The sequence below is a fragment of the Blennius ocellaris genome (genome assembly GCF_963422515.1).
Source record: "Blennius ocellaris genome assembly, chromosome: 17".
In the NCBI taxonomy this organism is placed as follows: domain Eukaryota; kingdom Metazoa; phylum Chordata; class Actinopteri; order Blenniiformes; family Blenniidae; genus Blennius; species Blennius ocellaris.
This window is the reverse complement of record NC_137666.1, coordinates 2,200,837-2,224,388: the sequence shown is the minus strand read 5'-3', so window position 1 is coordinate 2,224,388 and position 23,552 is coordinate 2,200,837. Positions and strand designations below refer to the sequence as shown.

At 43.8% G+C, this 23,552-nt stretch overlaps 1 protein-coding gene across 1 annotated transcript in view; it reads right to left on the bottom strand.

Annotated features, from left to right (window-relative positions):
• pxdn (peroxidasin) overlaps positions 1-23,552 on the bottom strand; it is a 66,711-nt gene that overhangs the window by 22,308 nt on the left and 20,851 nt on the right. The window contains exons 4-14 of the mRNA XM_080512808.1: positions 21,257-21,328; positions 18,366-18,437; positions 15,390-15,461; positions 14,349-14,518; positions 11,356-11,473; positions 10,570-10,739; positions 9,659-9,931; positions 7,018-7,293; positions 2,223-2,335; positions 1,601-1,757; positions 436-544 (exon numbers count right to left, since the gene is read on the bottom strand). Coding sequence (XP_080368934.1) covers positions 436-544; positions 1,601-1,757; positions 2,223-2,335; positions 7,018-7,293; positions 9,659-9,931; positions 10,570-10,739; positions 11,356-11,473; positions 14,349-14,518; positions 15,390-15,461; positions 18,366-18,437; positions 21,257-21,328 — 1,602 coding nt within the window. The remainder of the gene's footprint in view (positions 1-435; positions 545-1,600; positions 1,758-2,222; positions 2,336-7,017; positions 7,294-9,658; positions 9,932-10,569; positions 10,740-11,355; positions 11,474-14,348; positions 14,519-15,389; positions 15,462-18,365; positions 18,438-21,256; positions 21,329-23,552) is intronic.

Sequence of the window (23,552 nt, the reverse complement as noted above, 5' to 3'; positions counted from 1 at the left end):
TCTAATGGGGGAGTTGAAGCTTTTTACAAAAAAAAATGGAAGGAAGCCTATAGTGAACTACAGTTTTGAAGTCGAAACGCAACATTTTTAACATTTTGGAGCAGCTGACATGCTTTTTTTTGTTTAAAAAAAAAAAAAAAATCTTTATATTTTTCTAATTTCTTTGTAATTTGCTCTCGTCGGCGAGTGGGTGGAGTAGTGGTGAGCACTTTCCCCTCACAGCGGAAGTGTTTCCGGTGCATGGAGGGCTTTTTCTTTTTTGTGCGAATTTGCATGTTTTCCCTGCGCGTATGTCCAATTTGAGGTTATTGGGTGACTCCTGAAGGCCGTTAATGGAGGTGTGACTGTGTTACAATAGAATAGAAATGTAACGCGAGTCTGTTTCCAAAAAAAGTAAAAATGGAATACAAAATTGTGCGAGTTTGTGCGTCCTACCCGTCGAAAAGGCGTCTCCTCGTGGACTCTATTGCACTGTCCACATTTCGGATGGCCTGCTCAATGGACGTGCTGACGAAGGTGTCTCCCTCCCTGCTGATGGCAGGAACTGAAAAAAACACGCACACATAACCCAAATCACATAACACATAAGATAAGATAAGATAAGATAAGATCGCCTTTATTAATCTCACAGTGGAGACATTTACTTGTTGCATACAGCTCTTGAGGACACATGAGGAAAGGAGAGGAAAGTGCAAACTGTTAGTAGAATAAGGTGTTTGGGACGTATTTGTATTTGGGACGTCAGTAAAGAACTGCATTCCTTGCGATATTTAGCCCGAAGTGGTGGTTTCTGTTAACAAGCGCTCTTCGTTTTTTTAGTCGAATCCTGCATGTAACTTCAGACTCTCTCCTGTTTTTTGTCGTATTCTTATTCAGATAAGAGCTTTTACATCATTTGAGTTTTGATTTTGTTTGAAAAAAATGCGATTTACCGTGTTGCATTTTTAATCGTCTTTTTCGTTCGAGCGTCCGACGTGGCGCGTCTCACCTGTTTTTTTTGTTTTTTTTAATATATATATATATATATATTTATTGAGTTTTTTACTTTAACAAGGCACATTACAACATCACAGTAGAAATACAGAAACAAATATTGCTTAATTAGCATCCATACAATTAAATATCAAGGTGCCTTAAGAACAAATAATATTCCTTAAAGTATGTTTGAAAAATATTAGGAAAAAAACAACACACAAATCCAAACGAAACCAAAACCAAAACAAATTAGAACAAAACAGACTCACAAAGGGGTTATAAAGTTGTTTAACAATATGTGAATGTCCACCTAATCTTACATTGTCCACATAAATGATAGATATTAGGGATCAATGTGTAAAATCCCAACAAATTCCCCGAGCCAAACCTCAAATTGTGGCAGAGAGTCTGAGTTCCACACTTTTAGAAAGCATCTTTTCGCGACGGCCGTGCCATAGGAAATAATCGTGGCTGAATTACGACCCAAATTTTGTGTTTGAGGATCAGGATCGATATTTACATTCAGTTGCATTCGAGTAACCATCTGAAGACGGAACGCCAGAAGCCTTGGGGTAATGGACGAAGCCAAAAATCGATGCGCTAATGTGCAGCGCGCGCGTCTCACCTGTGACGGTGAGCACCATGCTGGCCACCTGGTAGCCGATGGGATTGCGGGCGACGCACTCGTAGCGTCCGCCGTCCGCAGTGCCCACGTCCTTCACCTCCAGGTAGCCGTCGGGGCTGATGTGGAACTTTCCGCTCTCCGTCACCTGGACGCCGTCCTGAGAGGAAAGGGTGGTGGTGTTGGGGGGGGGGGGGGGGAATAAAGATCACTACTCTGGGAGCTTAAAAATGACAAACAGGCTGAGAAACGGCTTTTTTCCCATGATCCATCAGACGCTTTTAATGGCTTTAACGTTGCTTACATCCAATCTCCTGCACATATGTATTCTATTTTATTGATTACTGCTTGATTTTATAACTTCCCACACTGTGTTGCACATATCTTGCTTCTCATGTGTTGCGATTTTAAACACAGCTGGATTTTCTTATTCGTTTTCGCTTGTTGCAGGTTTGCAATTTCCATCACGTCTCCGTGTATGACGACAGGTAGATCTATTCCATTTAACGCGACCATTTCGGAGCTTCAAGTTCTTGTGAAAACGAATCCCCGAGAAAAAGCCAAGAATACACCGCCGAGGTGCCCGAAGCCTCCCGGGTGGCGTCGGCAAGCTCTGGCGTCTAACCTTGTTCCAGGTGAGGACGGGTTGAGGCTGGCCTTGAGCGCTGCAGGGAATCTGGGCGTCCTGGCCAGACTCCACTGTCAGGTCCCTTGGAGCATTTGTGAAAACAGGCGTTACTGAATGAGTTAAAACATACACACACACACACATACACACACATGTTAATGATTACGAAAAGCGGCGCGCTCAAAGTACTGTACATGTGAAAAGTGCATTGTGCAAATCAACCACGGCAGGCAAGAAACATTTGAGGCTCGTCTGAGCAGTTTTATTGGCTTTTTTTTTTTTTTTTTTACCCCCTATCCGTTAGAGAGATGCAAAAAAATGAATCGCTCTCATGTCGGCATGAAGGCGTGCAACACTTTCTTCATACTGCACATGCAGCCGAACGACGAGCACACGCTGCTTCGCTTTTTTTTTTTTTTTTTTAATCTGGCTGCAACTAAAGATGTCGTCATTTCTGTTTATAGTAGTGCGTCATGTTGCTTATATGAATCAGTTTTTAATCAACTTAAGTTACATCACTGCACCAAAAAAAACTAAACACTCATGTTCAAGCTAACCTAATAGTACGTCAATTTACTAATTAAAACCTGCTCCTTTTAAACATAAAACGTGGTACCGGGAATATTTATTTACTCGGGATGCAGGATTATATCTGAGGGGGACGTTTGACTTGTGCAAAGCTGAAACCAACAGATAACACGAGAGCGTGATGGTGAACGCTGCGCCAACGCCGGTGTCGCTTAATAACCTTTATATTACTCCTTCAAGTTGTTCAGCTTCCAATTTTCCGTCTGTTTGAACAATCTGCACAAGGTCCAACACATTTTTTAGTTCGGAAGCCGCATACAGCTGAGTTTCATCTGGAGCCGGCCAGTCCAGTAAAACAAGAGCCGTAATAACCATTAAATTAGAATTCTGTTTGTCTTTGTTGTGGTGTAGAATGAACGTAATGGGAATGTCTATAGTTTTCACAAAAATCGAATAATTACTATCATGAATTACCAGAGTCTCAATATAAAGCCACCTTCTGATGCAAATTACAGTGAAATATATATATATATATATATTTATTTTTTGGAAAATGATCGCCTTATACACCCTGACTGAATGTTTCTGAGGTTTTGTTTACGAGCAACGACGTCGCTATCTTTCATAGCATCACCGATATCTCCGCTTGGGTCATCATGTTGTGTTGTGTCCACTACTCTTAAGAAAAAACTGATAATAAATCAAGAATTTCTTCCGGATTAGAGCGTCTTGCCTCTTACGTCAGACACCCCTGCTGTCTACGCATCGGCTGTATAAACAACACGATCGACACACATTCGATTTTGCGCATTTTCGTGCATTTTGCACGTCGACGTTACACCTCCTTGCATTTTCTCTCGTTTTCAAATTGTAGATTCTACACAAACAATTTGAAAGCCTTTGTCTTCCTCCACATCCTCCCCATCAGTCGCCAGGTTTGATTGCCTGCTCCTGAATCCTAGCCAAGAGTTAAACACTACAGAATTCCCAAGGCGTTATAGAAAAGAACAAAGAACGAAAAAAAAAAAAAAAAAAAAAAAGAGTAATAAAATCACTTTCTCCTCTGCGCTTTGCTCTTATCGCCCGGCAGCCGTCTCTCACACACACTCACACACACACACGGAGCTTTAACGGCGTGGATCCATTATGCAACATGTACTTTGAGTCATGTTAACAGCCATTACTGCATGGAAAGACATGGTGTCATCTCAGGATTACGGGCTGCCGCGCTTTCCTGTGCTACATCAAGCCTGTAATTTTTAGCTAAACACGCAGGAAAAAAAAAAAACCTTTCCACACAATTTAATAAGTTATACCCTGCTTGAACAGAAGATGATTTTATGTCTGAAAATGCATGACAACCTTTACAACTTGGGTCGCTTTTAGAAATTACATCTCGGCAAAGATCGGAAATATCCCCCATATTACCCGAACCCCTTGCCTTCAAGATTACATCACTGTTGGAGCCATAAAATATATGTGGTGGTATTCAGAGTATGTTAAATGAAGTCATATCCTTAATTTCGACCTTGACCTTTAAATAGATGAATGAATTCTCCCATTACAAATCACCTACAAGCAGGCATTGCCGACACGCTTCTGCCCTCAGGCCGGAGGTACAGAAGCTTGAAATGCAAAACAAATGGACTCAAAAACTCTTTCTTCCCCGTTGCCATCAGACTTCTGCACGTTTACATTTAATCTGTGCAATTGCACACAATGCACATCGCACTTTCTGACTCATATTTTGCACTGCTCTGTTATTTTATTTTATTTCATTCTATTTTCTTGTGTATATACTTATTAATTTATGTATGTCGGCACCAGGGTAGACGGCAAAGTAAGAATTTCATTACACTGTGAAACCTGGCTTTTACTGTTGAAATGACAAATAAAACACCTTGAACCTTGAACCTTGAACCAAATGTATATCATGTTTTGTATGCTGAGCTATTGCAATTCTACATTTTCAGTTTGCCATATTTTTCCCCACGATTTCCAATGTTTGCCGAGCCGTCAGTTTTAAGAGCGACCGAGTTGAAAGGGCCATCGTGCGTTTTCAGACTCCCGCTTGTCGTTGTGAGGAAACCATTTCCAGAGACACCAGCGAGAACGCGGACAGTCGGTGAAGTCGGATTGTTATTACAGCGACTCTTCAAACCGTCTCAAGAGACACGACACTCTGGAGGCCGCCGTTGTCGTTACTGTTGTCATGGATACGACCGATCGGCTCAGGCTTTAATCAAATATCAAATAAACACAACCGGCTCCTAATCGTTGCAGAGAGAGAGATGGAGCATGTCTGAGGCCGCTTTATTAACCAGACTGGTCAAGTTGGCCGATGAAAGAATCTGGGCTTGGATCATGTCGGGGCGGCGGAAAAAAAAAAAAAGGAAAAGTCCATCAAGTCGTATGATGATTTTCCAGTAGTTAGAATTAAACGCTGCTCGCCTCTTCCTGCTGTAGCTTCCTGCGGTTTAACGAGAATAGTTACAGCCGGTGTGGTCTTAAATTAGAGCCAGAGACGATCTTCTGCATTCCTTGCGCTTGCACTTGCTCTGCTGTCGAACTCAAGCCGGTCGCCTCGCTCCGTCTTAGAATCCCGCAGCCGTTAGAGCGTCGAGGACTTTTCACTGGAGGATTTCAAGATACGCCGCAAACTGCTAAGAGTCAAATGAGACTAATAATCCCAGCTCACCAGACACGCGAATGGTCATTAAAATCATTTTCTTCAATATTCTCACATTAGGTCGACGCACTAAGACGAACGTTAACCGTTAAAAACCTGCAGCCAATAAAAAGAATTTTATGAATGATTTTTATCTGAAATCAGTAGAATTATAGAGACGCACCAAAGAAAACGCAGTGAAATAAACTACAAAATTTAGCAAATAAGTCACAAAGTATGGATGTTTTTTTTTTTGTTTTTTTTTAAATCGTATACAGTTCTGGTGGAGTCCTACTTGAAAAACCATTTTAAACGACACCACCTAACAGAGTACAATCATCAATAAAATCTGATACGAAAAAGAAAATGGCTGAAAGCGTCATTCCAATTTTTCACTAAATCTAATTGGCGTTTTTATTAGCTTCCTTTTAAGTTGTATTTATTTTCCTGTTTTAATTACCTTTTGTCTTAATATCTTGTATTATTCCTATGATTCTAATGTAATCTTATGCATCTATTTGCCTTTGTGAAGCACATTGAATGTGTACGAACGGCTCTATACAAATAAACTGGACAAAAAACACACGCAAAGTCCAACAACATCCAACAAATAAACTGCACAAAGTCCAAACGTTCAGCAAAAGAGGTGAAATGATTTCTCAGGAATGAGTTGATCCATCCATGGATCGCAGGGCAAACCCAGGGTGAACCACACACACACGTGCACACACACACACACACACACACACACACACAAACACACCGTCGGACAGTTTGGCAGAAAACGGGGATATTCCATGAGAACACTGTGCTGCCCACACAATCTAATTCATAGATCATTTACTATTATGAATGATTTATTACGCTCATATAACAGTCTTAGTCGGTGGACACGAGATCAATTTGAGCTCAAAATAAAAACGCCATTGACGCGTGTCGTGAACGACGCAGTGACGTGACGTCATTACGCAACAATAATTAGCATAAAGAACGTAGAATTGCGGCTGCAGGTCATGACAGCGGCTCAACTGGTGTCTGAAGCCGGGAGCTTCCTGTTCCTTTCACAGTAAAACTGCTGCGCTGCGGAGCGCCGACAATTCCGGGAGGTTCATTGCAGACTTGTTGAGAGTGACGGCAAATTATAGTGAATTACACAACAACTACAGGACATTTAAAGCCACACCACTCACACTCATGGTGCTAACAATCCAGATCTCCCACACTTATCTTCCATTTTAATAATGTGTAGCGATAAAGGAGCTGAGCGCTGCAATGCATTATGGGAGTTTCTGTTTGTCGTGTTTTAAATGTAATTATTGGGGGTTATATTAGGTTTGTAGTGTTGCTAATAATTGTGTTTTTGTTGCTTAGTTCATGTAGTTTAGTTTATTAGTTGTAAGTCGTCAACCAGCAGTGAAGGAGGTTTTGTGTGTCGTGTCCTCCTGGTGGGACTGTCAAAATAAAACGTGTGACCAAATGGCTCTTTGAGCATTAAAAAGGTTTGCCGCCCCCCTGCTCTAGATTCCCTCCTGCCGTGGCACGTCTACGACACAACCGTGAATCCAGGAGTCCGCGGTTCCAACCCGCCACACTCACCTCTCTGCTGGATGCTGAGCTGCACGGCGGTGCGCACCGTCCCCACGGGGCTGACCGCCTGGCACTCGTACTGGCCCTCGTCGTGGGCCGCCACCCGGGCGATGCGCAGCGTCCCGCTGGACAGGACCACGTGGCGGCGGTCCAGCGGCAGCGGGCTGCCCCCTCGGGTCCAGGCGATCACGGGCTGCGGGTAGCCGGCCGCCTCGCAGGCGAAGTCCACCGTGTGACCCTCCAGCACCGACTGGTCCTGGGGCGTGGTGGTGAACTGGGGGACCGCTGGACGCAGAAGGAAGGAAGGAATGAATGGTTTATTTCGGTTACCGTTTCAGTATAAGTGCAGTTGATGAATTTTTGTGCATTCAGTTCATGGTACAAGTTCACACACCTGTTTTTTTTGTTTTTCCCCCCCACACTGTTTCCACAATATACTTGCAAGCGATATGGGTCCAGGCTGAAGCCCAGGCTTCAGCAACAGACTGATTCAACCCCGCTGCTCTAAGGAACGATACAGGAAGTCCTTCCTCCCCACGGCAATAAGACTTTTTACCTCTTCTACCTCCGTCAGAGCCTCAATCATCACCTGGACTAAATTACATTGATACTTATATTATATCATATATTTCATGTGGCATATTGCATGTACATATACATATATTTATACATGTGCAAGTACACTATTACCATTGGTATTATTATTATTATAAGTATACTATTACTATTGGTATTATTATTTCTGATATATATATATATATATATATTGTTATTGTTATTTTATTGCTACCATTATTAGTAGTACTATACACGAGTATTATACACTATTACACATTATTATCTGTATTATTGTTATTATTATATAATACCTACTTCTAATGGCTCTGCCACTGCACCTTACTATTTATTTATCTTGCTTTTATCTCCTGCTTATTTCTAAGTGCCCATGTTCCGTTCTGTGTTTTACTTTATGTCTTATACCCAGATATTTTTATATTTTTATTTTTGACTTTATTTCTATTCTATAATTTTTTATAATATCCGTACGTACCAGATTGCTGCAACAAAACAATTTCCCTTCGGGGATGAATAAAGTAATTATCTATCTATCTATCTATCTATCTCTATTTTAGCCTATCCCTTAAAAACCCGTGCGGTTACCCCAGACACCAGTGATACAAAAAATATAATACAATTTAAAAAAAAAAAAGCAACTGGAGAAAGAAAAATAAATAAATAAATAATAATAAACATAGCAGTCGTAATACAGGAGAAAAGATGAATATGGAACATAATAGAAGTAATACATGAGAAAAAACCCAACCAAACAAAACAGAAATTATTGTTCATTGTAACCATTAATTATTTTTCTTTTTACTGTTTTTTTTGAAGCAGAACGGTGATTAGCACAGTTTTAAGTTGTCACTGACATCATTCCATAAACCTCCCAGAAAAGAAACACATCTGTATTTCACGTTGGTTCTCACACCACCTTTTTCAAATATACACAGTCCTCTTAAGTTGTAGTTGTTTTCTCTTAATTGAAAAAAAAATTTGAATAGCTGTGTGAAGACTTTTATTCTTTATTCGAAATAGTATTTCTAACGTTTTTAAATATACTATATCTGTAAATTTTAATGTGCAAGAGGCTATAAATAGTTTATTAGTATTTTCTCTATAGGAAGCTTTATTTATCATTCTAATAATTATTTTCTGGAGTTTAATGGTAGAGTCTATATATGTTCTATATAAGGAGATATGGATCGGTGGCTCTATAAAGGGATGTATTGTTGGAACGGGGCTGAAACAGAAACATGAAAAGTCCTTTTTTTCAGGACCTCGGAACCGGTCTTGCTCACAGTCGAGCTCTTCATGCTAGCAAAACACGTCGTCCGGCTGGTCTTGTCTGGAGAAGGAGCGTTTCCAGAGTTTCCACTGGCCCCCGGTTCAGTCGTAGTCCCGGTGCGATAACCTCCCCGGGTTCTGAACGCTCCCATGTCATCGCACATTTCAACCAGATCCAGATACCAGTTCCGCAGAGGAATTCCAGCTGGAGGCCTCTTGTTTGTTTTCCTCACTGGATTTCCCTCCGTTACCTAGAACGTCCCACCAGGTCCGGGCTGCAGTCGGAACCTAAGGTCCGGCCTGAGTTTTGACATTTGGGAGCCTCGGCAGATATTTCAGTCGCATTTGGACAAACCCGAGGAATCGGTGCGTCCGAGTCCACGGTGAGATTCTTAATCATCAGATGTAATCCCAATCCGTGTCTGTCCATTCGGATTTGCTCCATGTACGTGTAGATTTTCTAGCGTCAATCAACTCCTCGTTTGTTTCACGCAAGGATTACACCTTCTGTTGCTTCACCTTTTCATCCTTCGCAGAGCATCCCAGCTCTGATGACATTCTTGTCGCTCCTATCAGTTCCACTGAGGATGTTTCTGTCAACAAACGCATTTCTTGAAAAAAGCTCTCCTGTAGAGGTATGTGGAAAATAATCGCGGGAGCCGCAGGTGAAAGATGAAAGCTTTTGCTTTCATCTTTCACCTGCGACCTGCTCAGAGGATTCGTCCGCCCAAAGTTTTCCAAAGACCAGAACTCAGAGCCACAATAATCCCCCCCCCCACGGTGCTAAACCCAACAGCCGGTTTACCTTGTACAATGATATACGCAGCAGAATGTATGGTGTCCACGTTGTTGGAGGCGAAACACGTGTACTGCCCTCCATCGGCCTGGACCACGTTCTGGATGAAGAGGCCTCCCGACGGCGTGATGTTGATGCGGACGTCGTTGGGCAGCGGCGTCCGGTCGCCCTTCGTCCAGGAGATCCTGGGCTGCGGCTGACCTGTGGCGCTGCACTCCAGGGTCACGCTCTCTCCCACCAGGACCTCCGTGTTCTGGGGCTGGATTACAAAACTGGGCCGCGCTGGAAGACATGGCAAACAAGTCCGATCGGTCGATGAACGGAAAACGCGGTCAAAATCGGTGACAACCAGCTGGACGCGGCCACATTCGGAGGACGAGTTCCCCGGAGTTGGGGGAAACACGCAAACCGCAAGGGATCTGATGGTTCACAGTCCCACCGAGGCAGGAAATACACGACATCTGCTCTCAGAAACTGCCCGTGACCTCCAGGGCACCGACATGCGGTCATGCTAATCTCCCACAGCGACGGCGATTAGCACTACGGCTGATTGATTGATCTGCTATGTGTGTGTGTGTGTGTGTGTGTGTGTGTGTGTGTGTGTGTGTGTATGTGTTGGTCCGGCGGAGCAGCAAGCAAAAGAGCAACATAGACAGAGGACAGAATGTACTGTGTCTGCGCACAGAAAGGAACGTCCAGATGAAAGGCAGCAGGCTTTGCTCACAGCTCAGTGGGACATCCTAGTTATTTGACCTACTGAACTATGAGTGTAGCCTCGGCGCAGCTCGCCGTGCCGGCGCGTCGCTCTACTCTCCCTACATCAACACAGACTGGAGCGTCGCGCAGTCCCCCCCGCAAATGTAGTGGATTAAATACCCTCCGATATACAAGTAAAAAAATAAATAAATAAAGCTACTCACAAGGGGCTCCAAAATATCGCAGCGTGACCTCTGAAGTCTTGACCTCCCCAGCCACGTTTTTCGCCATGCACTGGTAGACCCCCTGGTCCGTCTCCCTGGTGTCCTGGATCATCAGCGTGCCGTCTTCCAGCAGGTTCAGACGACTGTCGTCGCGCATGTTCAGAGCGTTGCTGCAAAACAAGGCGCAGAGACAAATTCAGCTGCTTTCGCGCAGTTTTCCCAAAATTCAACAATCACGGGTAAGGATGTGGTTAATGTCAGGGTTTTTGCACTGCAAACTGGAATTTGAAATTCATCGCAACATCTCAAAGACTTCAATAAATGGTGCTGAATCGAGGGATTTTTAATTAGTTAAGCAACTAGCCGTGTGAAACCCTGTCCTGCAACGCCACTTTGTACCACCAGGTGGTGATATTACTCTGCTTTCACCCCGACTCCAGGTGACGAATTCCAGTAACAGTCAGTGACCAAGGCGACTCCGATTAGCACAATCATTTTCCCGTACAATTATACGATGGACAAAAGTGCCGTTTCGGTTTTCTGTCAACCATATTTAAAAGACGATTCATTCATTCATTTTTTAAAGCAGTTTGTTAGCTTGGTTGGGTGAATGGCTATCGACCAAAATGCACCGCGAAGATTAACAAAGCACATATAAAGAATTATTCCCCTGGGATCAACACTTTGTTTTCTTTTCTAACTACTCTGGACCAGACACTCCCGAGTTCCTCAAAGTCTTTTTGGTGTCACGTTCCAATTTTGTTTTGCATATTTGCTGCAGCTTACTTGTTCCTGAGCCAGATAATCTGTGGTTTCGGGTTTCCTTCGGCCCTACAGGTGAAGTAGACGGTGTTTCCCGATGTGACATCCACATCCTGGGGCTCCGAGGTGATCCTGGGCACCTCTGGAAGACACAACAAAGGAAAAGGAAGTTATGCAGGTACCTTCTCTCAGCCTGCCTTAAGAATCACGCTTCTTCAATCTGCTTTCCCCTGCACATGTATGCTCTAAGATTAATGTTCCATAAATAGTGGATATGAGTAGAAGACACACGGTTCCCGAGCGACGATGCAAGACTCTGTGCATTTTGATGATATAAACCTAAAAAAAACAAAACCCCACTGCCTCAGGCTGCATTACGTAAGTGTTGATCAGGGGTGTCAAACTCCTTTTAGTTGAGGGGCCACATCCAACCTGATCTGACCTCTGGGGGGCCGAACAAGTCAAACGTAACATATTAAACTGCAGATACGGACAAATGCAAAGTCTTTCCTTCTTTTGATTCTTTTGTAACTGTAAGAATTTGTCTATTCTGAAAAATACATATTAAAGGAAATCAGATATTATTATATTTACAAAAAAAAACCCACAAAAAAAAAACCCTCAGTCACCTATATCAGGATTAAAACAATTTTGAGTTTACGTGTCTAAAGTTGCATTTCACATAAATTGGACTCATTGTTTTATTGTGAAAGGTGTTGAGTTACGTGACCTCCACAGACGCATTAATGTCGGGGGTCAAATTCTGACCAAGGGCGGTTTTGAATGTCATTTTTCCAAATCGAGTGTTTCTAGATCAGCCTCTTGTCAGTTTTCATTTTTATACTTCACACTTCAAAAATCACATGGCGGGCCGGATTAGATCCTCTGGTGGGCCGGTTCTGGCCCCCGGGCCGCATGCTTGACACCCCTGGTGTTGACGAATCCCCGTATGGTGAAAAGTAAACCAAGCGACACAAGCCGCAGGAATTGACAGTGGAGATACGCGTTCGCTCCTGCATCCTATATGGTTGCCATGGCGGCGGCCCGGCTCGGCGGCACTGCACCGCAAGGAGGGCGACTGTTTTGACAGCTGCTCGGGCCGCAACGCATTGTTCCACCCTGCTTACAAGGAGAAAGGGGGGTGCAGCATGGCTGCAAGAACGGGCAAGTCGGTGGCCGTCAAATTAGCCCGCCGTGATTTAAAATGCGGTGGAGTTTTACAATCAGTCGGCGGGAGCCGGAGGAAGCGCAGAAGAAGCCCGCCAGCTGGATTTACCGCTGCAGGTTCACAGGGAAACGTGAGCTTTCTTTTGCTTTTTCGCGGTGTTTGCTTTAAAAAAAAAAAAAGACAAAGTGCCAGAACGCTCGGGGGCTCGGGCCGACGAGCGACGGTTCAATCAAAATCTGTCACTGAAAGAAAATAATCCCAGAGTATGAATTGGTGCTGCGGTCAGCTCTACTTTTTACTGGACACCACTGATTTGAGGGGGAGAAACATGAGTCAACTCTTCCAATGGGGGGGGGGGACTAATGTCAGGTGACTTTACATGTGCAGAGGTCGATTGCAGGTTAATCCAATAGGCAAAAAGTGAGTTAAACTCTTAAAAGCGTCACAGAGGCAAAAATCCAACCTGATGCGACAGTCGGTGACGTGTGAAGTTCGGCTCTTGGGATTTCCTGACACAGTCACTTGTTTTTTCAAAGCCTCACAGTTTGCATTGAGAATCCAGCTTTCACACGTCGTAGAGTAAAAGGTGGGAGATATATATAATTTATTGTACTTTTGTTATTCGGAACCTCAAACTTAGAAAAACGTGAGCCAGTGTATTGGAAAAGACAATTTCTTTTTCCAATCAAAATTGTGGTCCTGGCGTCAGTTTGAAGGGAATTTTTTTCTTTTGGAGGGAAAAAAAAAGGTCAATCTTTTTCTCTTTTTTCTCTCTCTTTTTTTTTTTTCTTTTGCAGTAAATCTTGAGTCATTGCAATTGCAGAGAAAACAATCGGGTACATTTTTACAGTCAATTAGGATTTGAAAAAGGAAAAAGAATTGGCAACGTCCACTAATTAGCCTCCATTGATTTCTCCATTTCAAGTAGAAGTTTCCTCTTTCTTCGACCGGCCCGGAGAAACCGTCATCACCCAACATCAATACAAAACATTTTGTTCCCAGTGATGGCATCATGGTCTCACACACACGCACACACACACACACACACACACGCACACACACACCCACGTGCAGCCGCTTCACGTCAGACATGGATTTAGCAGCTGCTGGTTGGTGGCCTGACGGACTGACGTTTCACATGGGAAGCTACACAGCTCGCGCCTTTTAAAGAGTGAAACAGCTGACGTGTGTGTGTGTGTGTGTGTGTGTGTGTGTGTGTGTGTGTGTGTGTGTGTGTGTGTGTGTGTGTGTGTGTGTGTGTGTGTGTGTGTGTGTGTGTGTGTGTGTGTGTGTGTGTGTGTGTGTGTGTGTGTGTGTATATACCATCAATCCAAAAAACCTTGACCTGAAATAACACTTGAACCATCACAAAATGAGAAGTTACTTAAATTTCAAAGTTTGCAAGGTTGCCAACGTTCATATATATATACACACACACATGCATGCATACGTACATATATATATATATATATATATATTTTGCAGCAGCAATGAAATACTATACTAACAATGAAAACACAATACAAACAAATAAAATGACAACCATAAGTTTGAAACTAGTTTAAAAGCCAAGGAATAAGTTTTCCATGTGGGAGGTCTGAACATTGTAGAGTTCAGCAAATCCTTTCAATCTGTGTGAGAATTTGCATAATTCAAAGTCTTTTCTGACGAGCAGTGAGCGTGTGTGTGTCCAAGTCAAGGTGTGCGTTTAGCGATTAAGGTCAAAGTTAGCTACTTAGCTGTGATTGTCTCAGGTCAGGGTGAGCGGCTCAGGAATGCATTTTTAGTCAATGGGAGTACAAAGTATCCGGGCGTGCGTGTGTGTGTGTGTGTGTGTTTCTTGTCGTACCACAGTTGAGTTCCTCAGCCGTGAGCGTCGCCACCGACCTGCCCTGCAGCCGGCTGGGGTAGTCGCAGGTGGCGGCCGCCTGGGCATTGCCCGACTCCGCGTACTGCTTCAGCAGGTCGGCCAGCCACAGCAGCTCGCAGTCACAGTTCAACGAGTTGGAATCCAGCCGCCTGGACACACAGAAACAGTCCAAACACTGAGGCTGTTTGGAACACGCTCCCTCTCCCTGCCGTGGGAAAGTGTCTGTCCGCTTTGCCCCCCCCCACCCCCCCGTCTTCCGGTAGCCCCCGTCCAGCTTTAACCCGCTGCTACGTGGGCCATTATCTATGACGGGAGATTGAACCGGAGGCGAAGCTCTCGTTCGACAACAAAACCCAACGAAAGTTACAAATGCGTTTGGCCCGGAGTATTTTAAGTGTTCCTGTACAGCTGCAGCTGTCTGACTTGCCCCCGTGATGATCAGCAAGGAGGAACGTTACGCGGAGAAAAGATCCCTTCCGTCGTGCCAAGAGTGGATGTCATGGTGATTACTGACACAGAAAACAGGGGGTGAGAGTCTCATGAGGGCCTGGGAGAGAGGAGTTAAATAAAAAGAAAATAAAAAAATGCAGCTGAAAAACACCTTAAGTGCAAAAATCGCAGAGACGTCACGGCGAGAATGAAGCCCGCCGACAGCCGACTGCACTTTCTCTGACAATCTTCCTCAGTCCCGATACGGAACGCTGGTAAATGAATGAAATCTAGAAGGGGGGGGGGGGGGGGGGTAGAACAAGGCGGGCTAAAGCCAAACCGCTGATTATCCTTCGCCGTCTGTTGGCTGCAAGAGAGCGAGGCTCGAAGCGGCATTAGCGATAGTTGGCCCTGTGCAGCGAGCGCTCATACGCTCATGTTGCAGGGAAACTTGAGCATCTTTTGTGCAAGACGGACAGTAGGAATTCCCCCCCCCACCCCCACCCCCACCCCCACCGTCACGGGGGCTGGACGCCACACATAAACATGCATTGGTGCATTGGCTTCAGCGGCGTTTCTTTCCCCACTTACAGTCGCTTCATGGCCTGGAGATGAGAGAAGGTTCCCGGGACGAGGTTGGTGATTCTGTTGTTGTGCAAAAACCTGGGAGGAGACAAAGCAACCGGTCTTGAAATGCAGCGCCGCCGCCGGCCTCGTCCACAACGGAGAAGATGAGCAGATTTCGGAATTATCTCCCGATTGGAGCGACGGAAATTGTGGATCTGAAACAAAATCTCCCCGACTGACATCCATTAAAAGTTGGATTGTCAGGCTAATAATTTGCATTACACATTAGATTATTTAATCCTAACCTTTTTCAAACTTGTTTCGAAACCATGCATTGGATTTGTTCAAATATTCAATACGAGTTTCATATTGCATCACCGAGGATTATTTTTATAGCACTTTTCACGAATGATACTGCATTGAAGTATTTGCATTAATTGGATGGTATCATTGATATGTTTTCACAACTTAAGTTTATGCAGGTGAACCCATAAAATGATTCCTTTATATTAGAAAAGCTCACAAGTTAATTTTCTGTGTTTTTAGCAGAAAGGCAGATAAAACTTTTAAGCTTAACAAAGATGTTGTTTGCACACCACTTGAGGAGTAAAGGAACATTATTCACATAAAACATAAAGCAAATAGTTTGGCAGGCCACTTTCACATGATGTCATTCATTGACTTCCTCTGACTGATTAAACCAACATTGAGTTCGGCTCATAAAAGGCTTTTTCAGATAAAAGAGAACAGTACAAATTAAAAAAAAGTTTTAAAGAAAGCATTTTTTTTTTTTTTTTATTAATTTGCTAACGATAATAACGGAGCTCCTCAAAGATATGACGAGGGATGGGCCTGGTGTTGATATCAGTTTCAAAATGGGACCAACGACAGGATGAAGTTCCCAGAGAAACTACAACTTTGTGACTCTCTGGCCAAAACTTTATGTTTATGTGACATCATTTTCCAAAACATTCCCCCACCGGAAAACAGTCCTTATCAAATAACTGGCTTTAAATTCAGTCCGTTTGCTTTAATAATTCTTCTTTCTCTCATTAAAAGTGAGCTCCGGATCCGCTTTCTCACTGCTTTGCTGTGTGACTATGGAGATATTTCCCCAACACCAGCAGACTGAAGCACCTGGGAATTCTTTCCCCTCCCGCCTTCTTCTTTTTTTCCTCCTCTCCCCTCCTTTATTTCTTGGTTTTCGTACAGGTGTCCCTTCCCGTCCCGGGACACACTTAAAAGATTGGGATAGAAGGAATATACTGGACAGCTACTGGCCCATAAACAAGCGAAACAAGAATTTAACAAGACATCTGCTGGAGGGTTTGGAGAAGCAGCCGCTTCACCGCGTCTGCATTTCGACGGGAAAGCTGATATCAAAGACTTTGTACGATACTAATGGAAGATCAAAGGCTAGATTTTTTTTTTTTACAGGTCCACATGGATGTCTGGCTATGATTTGAATCCTCGTGACTGTTAGATAGAAAAGGTAGAAATGCTGATTCGTGTATTTAAAAAGATTACCGTATTTTCCGCCCTATAAGGCGCACCTAAATAACTCAAAATTTCTTAAAGGCTGCCAGTGCGCCTTATAGCCCGGTGCGCCTTATATATGGACGATTGTTCTACTCCAGGCAGCTATTTGACAGCTGAACAACTAGAAGCTTTTATTTTGACAACTCTAACTTTGCAACCGGATCTTCAGTGCGGACCAGACTCCGCACAACACCTTAATCACTCATGGTTGCACACCAACGTTCTAACAAACCAAAATAAACTAGATGAAATAATTACTCCCTAAACTGGGGAACAAAAACACAGCATAAACACAATCAACACCAAGCCCAACAACGAGCCACAATAACCTCCAACAACACAAAACATGAATTTGTCGCTGCAAGGCATGATGGGACATCATGCCTTGCAGCGACAAATTCAACCTGAGCTCCTCAGTGCAGCCGATAGAAACTCCCATAATTCATTGCAGCTGTTTGTGGTGTTTTAAATGCAATTATTGGGGGTTATATTTGGTTTGTGGTGTCGGTAATAATTGTGTTGTGTTGTGTTTTTGTTGCTTAGTTCATGTAGTTTAGTTTATTATTATTATTATTATTACCGGTAGTTGTAAGTTGTCAACCAGTAGTGAAGAAGGTTTTGTATGTAGTGTGGTACTGGCATAGGCTGCAGGTAGGACTATCAAAATAAAGTGTGTGCACCTCTCTGGGTGTGAGAAGCAATGGAAAATGTAACATAATGGCTTTGAGCTATAAATGTTGCTGACCACTGGTCTGTTCCATGCGCCTTATAGGGCGGTGCGCCTTATATATGAATGAAGTAGTAAATTATGGCAATCAATGTAGGTGCGCCTTATAACCCGGTGCGCCTTATAGGGCAGAAAATACGGTAGCTGGTCTTGTTTGTTGTGTATTATTTCCTAACGCTTGATTTTTTTCAGGCGAAAACGGGGAAAAAGCTTTGTGTTTTGGGTGTCCGTTTCCACGGTTACGGTGTTTGGAGTCACCGAAAACGCAACTTTTACAAAACACGCAGCATTTTTTTGAAACAGCATGAAACAGCTTTAAGTAAAAGAATTCTTCTGCACACGTGTGGCAGTAACAACATTTGCCCGACTCGGTAGTTTTATTTTGACAGTCGCTGTGATAACAATCCAAATTTTCAGCCGCACTCTTTCACGGCAGAGGTGGCTCGCTCAGCTCCGGGAGCCATTTACTGCAGATGGAGGCCATTTTTACCTCCCAGACTCTTTTTGGATGTGGAGCCAACACGCCGTCTGGCATCGTCTTGTAAAAAATTTGCAATACCTTCATACGAAAAGACGTCTGGATTGCAGCGCGTGTCGCCCAATAAACAATAAGTGCCTATTACAGCCACGGGCACAAGCACACCTCCATACGCAATCGTGAAAATACTACAAAAATAGAAAAGCGAACGCGGCGTAGAGAATCGGACTGGAAGCTTAATGGGAATGGGACTCACAGTCGTTCCAGTTTCGGTAGATGGGTGAACGATTCTGGTTCCAAAGATTCGATGTTGTTGAAGTGCAGGTACCTGAGGGACAGAATAAACTCTCTCTCAAACTGGAACATTTCATTTTCCCCGTTGGCCTGCAGAGGCGGGTAAACGAGACCACAGAAGTACAAACACGACTTTCCTGTTTACTTATCCATCGCCGACACTAAAAAACAAAACAAAAAAAATCATTGCGTTGAAATTATTCAGAGAAGGCGACGCTGAGTTGCCGACAGACGTCAGGCATTAACGTTTGACAGATGCTACCACAGCCTGAAAAATCTCGGGGAGTTTTTGAATGGATAATTATCCAACGTAATTGATACTGCATGTTTCAAAAAAAAAAAAAAAAAAAAAAAAAAAGTCTCTGAGCTGTGGAGACAGAATGGAAGCTGTAATAGTTGAACGATCACCTCACCGGTGGCTGCATGACAACAGCACAAGGTCAATTTTGTTTGTTTTTGTTGAAGGAAGGTAAAGTAGCTGCAGGAGCACAATAAACGTGACGAATCCTAGTTTGGTTTTTTTTGTTTTTTTTCAAATGAGAATTTCTCAAGGGTCGTATTTTGAAATGGCTATGTGAGATAAAGATGATTACAAACACAGAATCCTCGTTTGGGAATGAGAAGAAACAAATCTTACGACAATCGTCTAATTACAGTGAACCGCAATGAAGTCAATTATCTCAGCCGCGCTTCCTGACAAACCTCTGATAAAAACAGATAAATGGCAGTGGGTCATTTGAACCCCCTGAAACAATCGATGTGGCTTCTGTTGTCTAATAATGATGTCAAATTGATAAAATACACCCAATGGGAGTCAAATCCTGGCATCTGCATAAGTAACCCTTCATTACTGCGACGACGTTATGAACAGCAGAACAGGCTGGAGCCTGATGTTGACGTCGCATTTACTCAGTGAATTTGCGATTTGTTCCCCGTCAAAGGAGTTTGAAGTTCAGTATATATAATAATTCCCCCCAAAAAAATGGATTTGAGAAATTCAAGAAGATCCAGCAGTAAGTGCAGATATTCTATTTTGATGGAGTTCTCCAGGAATGGCAACTTTCAATTTTCGCATCCTTTGCGAAATATCTTCTTTCCATGAAGTAAAATAAAGTTGTATTGTTGGAAAATGCAGCTCGGAAGCCTACAGAGAAGCAGGATGGGACATGGAGAATTTGCAGGACAGTCTTCTACTTCTACCATTAGATACTCATTTGAGGCGTTCCTGAGACTTTTGCGAAAGATCCTCGGTGTTCGAATTTTATTGGGATGCGGTTGAGGTCATGTGACCGTGGCTTTCATGTGGCGGCACAAGGCCTTTCTCCACTTGCATAAGCTCGCCCGCGCAGCGACCGGAGGTCTCAACTTCACCCACAGTCGGCTCGTCGAACCACGATAAAGGAAAGAGGTCCCGAGAAGTACGTATCAACGCAACGCTAAACGCTAACAGGCCAATGGTTTGATCCATCCTTGTGTGAAGTCACTTGGGGTAACAAGAGGGAGTGCTCCGTGCGTCAGAAGGGGCCGTTGCGGTGCAGGTTGTTGCTCAACTTTGCAAGGGCAACAAATTACGAACTTTTTGGGGGGGAATCTTGTTTCTTCACTACAAAGCAAAGCAGACGTGAAGATTTACTTTGGCTTTTTGTGAAGTTTTGTTTGCGTCCTGGCAAAGGGACTGCTACACTTGCACATTTTGTGATTGTGGCACTGTTAAAGTTGTTTACCATCCATTTTCTCCGGGGTTGTCTTTTAAACATTATGACAAGTTGAAAAGGATAATTTGCTCCCACAAGCACTGAGTTGGAAGTGACGGATTTTTAATTTGTCAAGGGAACCCGGGTAATTTCAGGTTGTCCTACAAAAGTGAGTCATTCCTGCAGCATTCTATTCTGGTGAGGGGGAAAAAAACACATTAACAGCACAATTCAACAGTTTCACATCTATTCTTCTTGTCAAACATGCATAAGTGACGAGATCCAAGAGGGACACTTATTTAGCAGAAGCCACGCAGAACCAACACAGGGAAGCAGGTGCATTTTATTACACGGACTTGACACACACACACACACACACACACAGTGCAAGTTTCTCACAGGTAAACATGACAGACTACAGCAAATCAAGAGCGGGGGGGGGGGGGGGGGGGATGCTTTCTGCAGCAGCGGGACAGACGCAAGGTCAAGCTTGGTTCTACGGCAGAAGCCTCGGCTCAGGCTAGCTGTAACGAGCAGCGCGGGGCTGGGTATCATGTTTGAAACTCCGCTACGGGTGTGTGTGTGTGTGTGTGTGTGTGTGTGTGTGTGTGTGTGTGTGTGTGTGTGTGTGTGTGTGTGTGTGTGTGTGTGGGTGGAGCAGGGGTGCACATGTCATGTCATCTTGACCACAAGACATGCGACTCATGCATAAAAAAGGGGTCAAAAGGGATCGGCGCAGCATACAAGGGTGGGTGCACACACGGCATGCATGGGGTCGGTCAGGGAAGTGGACATTGCACATGGTGGCGCGAGGGCCGCGGACCACGGGTGGGGTGCAGTGGGGTGGGGTGCAGTGGGGTGGGGTGGGGTGGGGGGGTGAACTGAACGGAGGCTGTTCATGACACTCGCGTGAGGCCGACGCCGTCATGAAGCATGCTTGGTGCCGTTACGTCCTACGACCCAACAGCCGTGTGGACTTTTGTTTTTTTCGTGGAGGAAGGGAGTGTGGAGGTGGTAGAGGTGGTGGGGGGTGTGGGGGGGGGGGGGGGGGGGGGAGGGGTGTGTATCGTACAGATGTAGAGAGGGTGAAGTGGGAGCAGGAGCGGTGCTGCGAGCAGAAGGAAAAAGTGGATGGGGATAAAGGAAGTAGGTCACTTACAGTTGCTCAAGAGAGACAAGCCCCTTAAATGCTTGTCTGTCAATTGATTGGATTTCATTCTTGTACAAATAGCTGAAAGGAAAGATAATCAGGAACATTAGTAACACACACACGCACGCACACTCGCACACACACACATACACACACTGAATATTCTTAGTTCTTCTTGGGTATAGTGAGGAAAACGGCCAGGGCTCCTCGTGCCGTCGTTGGACGGCCACGTTCAAAACACCACCCTTTGATGCCGATGTTCCGTTCAGGAGGGTTTCAGAAATGTGTATCTCGGCCTCTCCTCCGTCAGACTCTGCTACACAACATTTGCCTTGATTCACATCATATGCTCTGAAACAACCCTGGTTCCTCTTCGCCATCCGGGTACGCAGTGGCGCCGGTAGAATCAGAGAAACTCAACAAGAGATGCTGTTTTGGAGATGCTCTGACCCGTGAAGCTACGGTCTTCCATAGAGGGTCTCCACAGCCTTTCCTGGCGGTAAACTGGACTCCGGGGATTTAGGAAAAAAAGCGAGCCACTCACTGATGAAATACTTTGGGTTTTGAAGTGCCCTAGTTTAACATGGCTTACATACGGATAATTGAAAACCTAAAGGACAAATGGCATTGAGGTAATACGCAGAACTTGTAGGATCAATGGAGTATCGTGGATAAACGCTTGTGACATGTTTAAGCTCCATCACACGTATTAGAGAAACGTGAAATTAAATAAAAACAATGGCTTACAGTCGGCCCGGCCTTTCAACCCCCGATCTCCTTACTCACTCGCGATGAGACACGATAAGAGCTTCTCATCAAGTGATCCAATGATTAGAAAAATAAACACCCTTTGTAACTGCACGCCCCTGTCAGGATTCGCGATGATCATGTTTCAGTCACAGAAGATGAAAGGAAAGAACCTTAGAAATAAATAAATAAATGGCTGCATGATCTGTAACGCAATAACTGTTCGATAAGAGGAGGGCTACCAAGGCGGTCATGTGTTTTCCAGATGATCCTCTGATTTCGACACAACCGGCGACGGATGAAAACCATTATTATTCAGCATGGACAATATACGTACTTCAAAAAAAACACAGCACCAACTAGTGGCCTGGCATGCAAACTGCAATAGATTTTTTTTTTTTTTTTTTTTTTTTTTTTAAACACTGCCATGAGAAGATATGAAACTTTTCACAAAAGAGAATGGAAAAAACTGTAGCTCTTGACTCTTCATCTACACCAACTACATTTATTTTATTTTTTTTTGGTCAGCGTTTCCTCAATTTTCAGTGAATTGCTTGATGGTGTAAATTGTACAAGCATCTGTTTTCATCTCGCGTCCTGTTTTATTTTGTACATGGTACTTATGCTTCACTTCCTGTTTTCTCACCCACAACACCTGCGTTTCATTACTAATTACTTATAGACTCTCTCACTCGCTAAACCGTTTGGCAGATTTCCTTTGCATTTCTTTGAAGTCAGTCCAGCATTTCCCTTGTGGGTTTCCTGGATTTGTGATTTTTCTCGCCCTTTGGTTTTGTTTTGTGGATTATTGTACTTTGGCCTTATTAATTCAATTCCCGTGAATAACTTGCATGAATAAAGATACCTTAGGATCTAGAACCGTCTGATCTATTGTAAGCGAGCCTCCGATCGCGGTTACATTACAAGAATGTCGCTCCAGTAGTAAACACTGCTTGCACATTGCTTTTACGCAAAGTTTTCCAGACAGTACAGACTTTACACATTTTAAATTTTAGTTATTAGTACAAGTACACCACCAGTATTTTTTATTTTTTGCTTTAAAGATGATCGTAGTGTCTATAATATACTAAAGTTAAACATTACTTTGCTGCCAGTGCATTACCAAGATGTACTGCTGCACGGCCTTGTAAAAGACTAAATATTTGGCTTCCTTTCTGAAAACTCCTCTGTGGGACGTCTTTGTGTATTAATGTGAAACACAGCTGGCTGCGTCTTGGTGCGTGAACGCGTGTGTTTGTGTATGATTAAGGTTTGCGTGTGGAGTTTAAACGATCAACTTGAAACAAACTTGTAATTGAGTGTCAATGAGTTCCACATGGAAATGTCTTGGAGGGGGGGGGTCTTCTATCGACGTGTTGAAAGTAGAGCACTGAATAAAGAATCGATGTTCAACATAAACACTCTGATGAATGCAAAGCATAATTGGAAGGGGATCAAATAAACAGTGAAGGGTTCCCACAAAGAGGCGCTCTGACCTCTGTTTGACTTGTTTATGGAGGCGGTTAGGGGGGGTGGGGGGGGGGGGGGGGGGGATAGA